The following is a 5,293-nucleotide window of genomic DNA, read 5'->3' as shown; positions in this document are numbered from 1 at the left end:
GGCTGCAACAGTAGCAGTCGACAAGGCATGTATAACGATTAAAAAAAAAATTTTTGTCTATATCTTCGATCACTGTCATTATTCATGAGTCAACCTCATTATTTTCTACATAGCAGACCGTTACATAAACAGGCAAAGGTAATCTTTCGTTTTCACTCGAAATAATGTAAACACTGAATCGGCCATAAATACATACATACATACATACATACATACATACATACATACACACACACACATTACAACACACATACACACACACATACACATACATAGATACATACACACACACATACATGCATACATACATATACACATACACCGAGTAAAAAATTTCAGTTATCTCTCTCTTTCACACATTACTCTCTCTGTCTCTTCACACACACTAACAGAAGCACTTCACTTACACAACATACTTTCTGTCTCACACACCCCATCAAACACACACACACACGCACACAAACACACACACACACGAACAGTAATCAATGCTTCCAATGCCACAGTAACTTCAAAAGAACTTCCCTCGTCATACAATCGCTTTCTCTTAGTCTCTCTTCGCTCTCATTACTTCAAAAGTTCCCGCAAGCCCATAGGTAAAAATAAAAAGAAGTTTACGGAAATCAACGGAAAGGTCTACTACGGAAATCGACGGAAAGGTCTACCAGAGACGTATATATATAATATGTATGTGTGTGTAGTGTGTATATGTTGTGTGTCTGTGTTTTGTCCTCCCAGCATCGCTTGCCAACCGATGCTAGTGTGTTTACGTCCCCGTAACTTAGGGTTCGGCAAAAAGAGACCAATAGAATAAGTGGCCCTAAGTGGCGATGTTCGCTTGGTCGTAGCACAAGTTTCCGACCAAGTTTCCGACCAAGTTTCCGACACGCGTGCACACACACACACACACACACACACACACATAAACGAACCTGTTGAGCCGACAAACTGTTGAAACTATGTACACTCTAGGTGATTTCATATTTCTTTTAGACGAATCTTAATAGTATTGTCTAGGTGTGTGTGCGGCTATCTACTCTCTCTCGCTATATATATATATATATATATATATATATATATATATATGTGTGTTGTGTGTGTGTGTGTGTGTGTGTGTATACATACAATATATGTATATATATATTCATACATATAGATACACACAATATAAATGTTATATATATATATAATATAAAAAAAGAACCAGGAAGTGGACCGAAACGACGAATCGGAACGATCACCTATAGATATATATTTATATATAATATATATATATATATATATATTATATATTATATATAACAAAGAAACAAAAGTATAGTGAGTTTGAACGACCTGTCAGGGTCATTCCTTAATACTTTTGTTGAATATATTATATAGTCTGTGACTATTGTCTATTTTCTACGTGCGATGGCTGCAGAAAATTTTTCTTGAATTTTTCTTGAATTTTTTTACTACCCTATATTGATTGATTAGTATATATATATATATATATATATATATATATATATTACGGAGATGTACTTGCATAGCGAGTGACTTGATCTGAGATCGTTTGGCTGAACGTTATTGTTTTGTCCTTGTCTTTTTTCTCCGTTTTCTTTTAAAATAATTATATATATTATAATGGCGAAAAGTTTCGTATGTCGTAGATCAGATTTCCGTCGATTTCCGTAAAAAACAACTTTTATTTTTTTACATAAGTAATGAGAGCGAAAGGAGACTAAGAGGAAGCGATTTTACGACGAGAAGGTTCACTTTGAAACGGCCTGGTGCGTTTGATGGGGTGTGGGAGACAGACAGAGTTGTTGTGTAAGTGAAGTGCTTCTGTTAGTGTGTGCGAAGAGACAGAGAGAGTAATGTGTGAAAGAGAGGATAACTGATTTTTTACTCGGTGTATGTGTATATGTATGTATGTATGCATGTATGTGTGTGGGTGTGTGTATGTATCTATGTATGTGTGTGTGTTTATGGATGTATGTAATGTATGTATGGCCGGCATAGACTTTTCACACAGAACATTACCAATCGGATTTTTGTCACTTTTCCTACACATTTTTACTGTTCGTTCCTTTTGCTGCACAACACAATGTTTACACATGCATATATATGCATGCTTGCACCCAGTTTCGTGCACCTCTATAGACTATTAACTTTTTTTTTCCTTTGAATGCAACTCTTTTCTCATGAGAAGAATATCTCATCATTTTATAACTCTCCCATCTTTTCTTACCATTTCACCATCGTCACATCAAACAGAGACATTAAGGCTGCACAGTAGCAGTCGACAAGGCATGTAAAACGATTAAATAAAAAAATTTTGTCTATATCTTCGATCACTGTCATTATTCCATTGAGTCAACCTCATTATTTTCTACATAGCAGACTGTTACATAAACAGCGCCGCAAGGTAATCTTCGTTTTTAATTCGAAATAATGTAAACACTGAATCGCCATACATACATACATACATACCACACCACACACACACACGTACTTACACACACAAACACATACATGCAGACATACATATTCACAATACACCGAGTAAAAAATTACGATGAATCGGCCATACATACCATACATACATACATAACACACACACATACATAGATACATACACACACACACACACATACATGCATACATACATATACACATACACCGAGTAAAAAATCAGTTATCTCTCTCTTTCACACATTACTCTCTCTGTCTCTTCACCACACACTAACAGAAGCACTTCACTTACACAAAATACGGTCTCTCCACCACCCCATCAAACGCCACACAGGCCGATTTCAAAGTGAAACCTTCTCGTCGTAAAATCGCTCCTCTTAGTCTCTTCGCTCTCATTACTTATGTAAAAAAAATAAAAGTTTTTTTACGGAAATCGACGGAAATCTGTGCTACTAAAACCGAAACATGCCATTATATGTATAAGTTGTATATATATGTATGTGTGTGTCTATGTTTGTATATATATTGCAATGTATATATATATATTAATAGATATATATAATAATACATATATACATACATACATACATACATACACACACACACACACACACACACACACACACACATATATATATATATATATATATATATATATATATAAATGGAGTTAAACACAGGTGTTATTCAAATTCTTTTACTTCCCAAACGTTTCAGAGTTTATACCTATAAAAACAAGGTGCCACTCCCTTTTTACTTGTGCGATTTTTTGCTACCCTGGTAACACTTTATCTACTTTTTCCGTGTTAATTGTAAACAAGGGGGAAAATACACACATCTATTTCTATATATGTATGTATGCATATCGTTAATCAAATATCGTTAATCAATGAGAATAGTATATACTGAACTTCTAATAAGTGCCCTTAGTAGTGAACTGTGTATAACATTAAAGGTTTTAGACATTTAATAAGAGCGATTATATATCATATAAAATAAGAGCAGGAAAATTTTATAATATAATATGTATATATATATATGTATATATATATATATATATATATATATATATATATAGCCGAAATTTGCTATGATGATTCGGTGTCTGACTGAAGATTGAAGGCTTCGAATGATTTGTCTGTGTTCCGTGTTCGTCCCTTCCTGTATTTCACGTTCATTATATATAAAAACATTTATTCTTATATATATATATATGTGTGTGTGTGTATATGTATTTATGTATGTATGTATGTATGTATGTATCTCTCTCTCTCTCTTTCTCTCTCCTCTCTCTCTCTCTCTCTCTCTCTATATATATATATATATATATATATATATATATGTATGTATGTATGTATGTATGTATGTATATGTGTATATATATAAAAGTTTATATATATAAAAAGTTTTCTTTTCACCTTACAATTCTTGAAAAGTCGCATTGCGACGAAAACCGTTTTGAATTTATATATATATTAAAAAAAAATTTTTTTTAAAATTTTCCATACACCCATTTTCATTATTTCCATACACCCATTTTCATTAAAATTTACCTTCAATTAGCATTCTGCCTTTTTATAATTTTCTTTGCCTATCATTTCTCCACGTGCGGTAACACAAACGCCACCATTTATTGTTATATATATATATAATATATATATATATATATATATATAATATATATATATATATATATATATATATATATATATATATATATATTATATATAATATATATATATGTATATATTATATATATATATATATATATTATACATATATGTACATATATATAGTATGTAAATATATATATATGTACATATATATATATGTATGTACATATATATATGTATGTACATATATACATGTATGTATGTATGTATGTATCTGTGTGTGTGTGTGCGTATGAATACATATTTAAATACGCACACACATATACACATACTTATACATACCTTTCATGTTTCGGTCAGCTAACTGTCGGAGATGTAAAGGTACCAAAACCGGGTGGTTCGGCGGTGGTTGGGGACACAAACACCTGCACGCATGCACGCGCGCGCACACACAGACACACAAATACACACAATTACAAAGACTCACACACACATTACAGAAAGGCACACGCTCACACACAGATATAGTAAGAGTTTTTTTTTTTTTAAATGAACAATAGAAATATTACAGATAATAAAAAATTAAACATTAAAAAAACATAGACAAAAACTGGATACCTACGTTGCGGGCATAGTTCATCAGTTCGATATGAATCCGAGTAGTATGAATATTAATATTCCAACGATTTTAGACTGATAACGAGAGAGGCTATTTCGATGAGTGACAGGAGCGATTGAGGTTCAATTTGACAGGTAACAAAAGAATCTTTAGCTATGTCATCGTGTTTGTTCGAGCGTAGCTATGTACTTTTTGTGAGTATATATATATATATGTGTGTGTGTGTGAGTATATATATATATAGTTAATCCAAACAAGAAAGCACAAAAAAAACACAACAACCCGAGGACGTGGAAAAAATATAGTATTATTGGACGCTCAGGAAAGAAGGAGAGAAGGAGGAATTAACGTTTCGAGCGGAGCTCGTCGTCGGAAACATAGGAGAAGGAAAGATCCAGAGAAGGGAAGACAGAGGAAAAAACATCACCAACGGTACACACGAGGTCACATATATATACATATATATGCATATATGTATGTATTAATGTACGTATGTATGTATGTATGTATGTATGTATGTATGTATGTATGTATGTATGTATGTATGTGTGCGCGTGTAGGGGCCGGTGATTTTTCAAATTATTATTTTCTTTTTTTTTTTATC

At 32.6% G+C, this 5,293-nt stretch overlaps 1 protein-coding gene across 1 annotated transcript in view; it reads right to left on the bottom strand.

Moving 5' to 3' along the window:
* Positions 1–4,917, bottom strand: part of LOC115216679 (N-acetyllactosaminide beta-1,6-N-acetylglucosaminyl-transferase-like) — a 41,905-nt gene extending 36,988 nt beyond the window's left edge. The window contains exon 1 of the mRNA XM_029786186.2: positions 4,693–4,917. Within this exon, the coding sequence (XP_029642046.1) occupies positions 4,693–4,703 (11 nt within the window). The 5' untranslated portion in view covers positions 4,704–4,917. The remainder of the gene's footprint in view (positions 1–4,692) is intronic.
* Between the last annotated feature and the right edge of the window lie 376 nt (positions 4,918–5,293).

Source organism: Octopus sinensis, linkage group LG10 (assembly GCF_006345805.1).
Source record: "Octopus sinensis linkage group LG10, ASM634580v1, whole genome shotgun sequence".
In the NCBI taxonomy this organism is placed as follows: Eukaryota; Metazoa; Mollusca; class Cephalopoda; order Octopoda; family Octopodidae; genus Octopus; species Octopus sinensis.
Note: the sequence above shows the minus strand (reverse complement) of the source record. Positions and strands in the feature narration are given on the sequence as shown.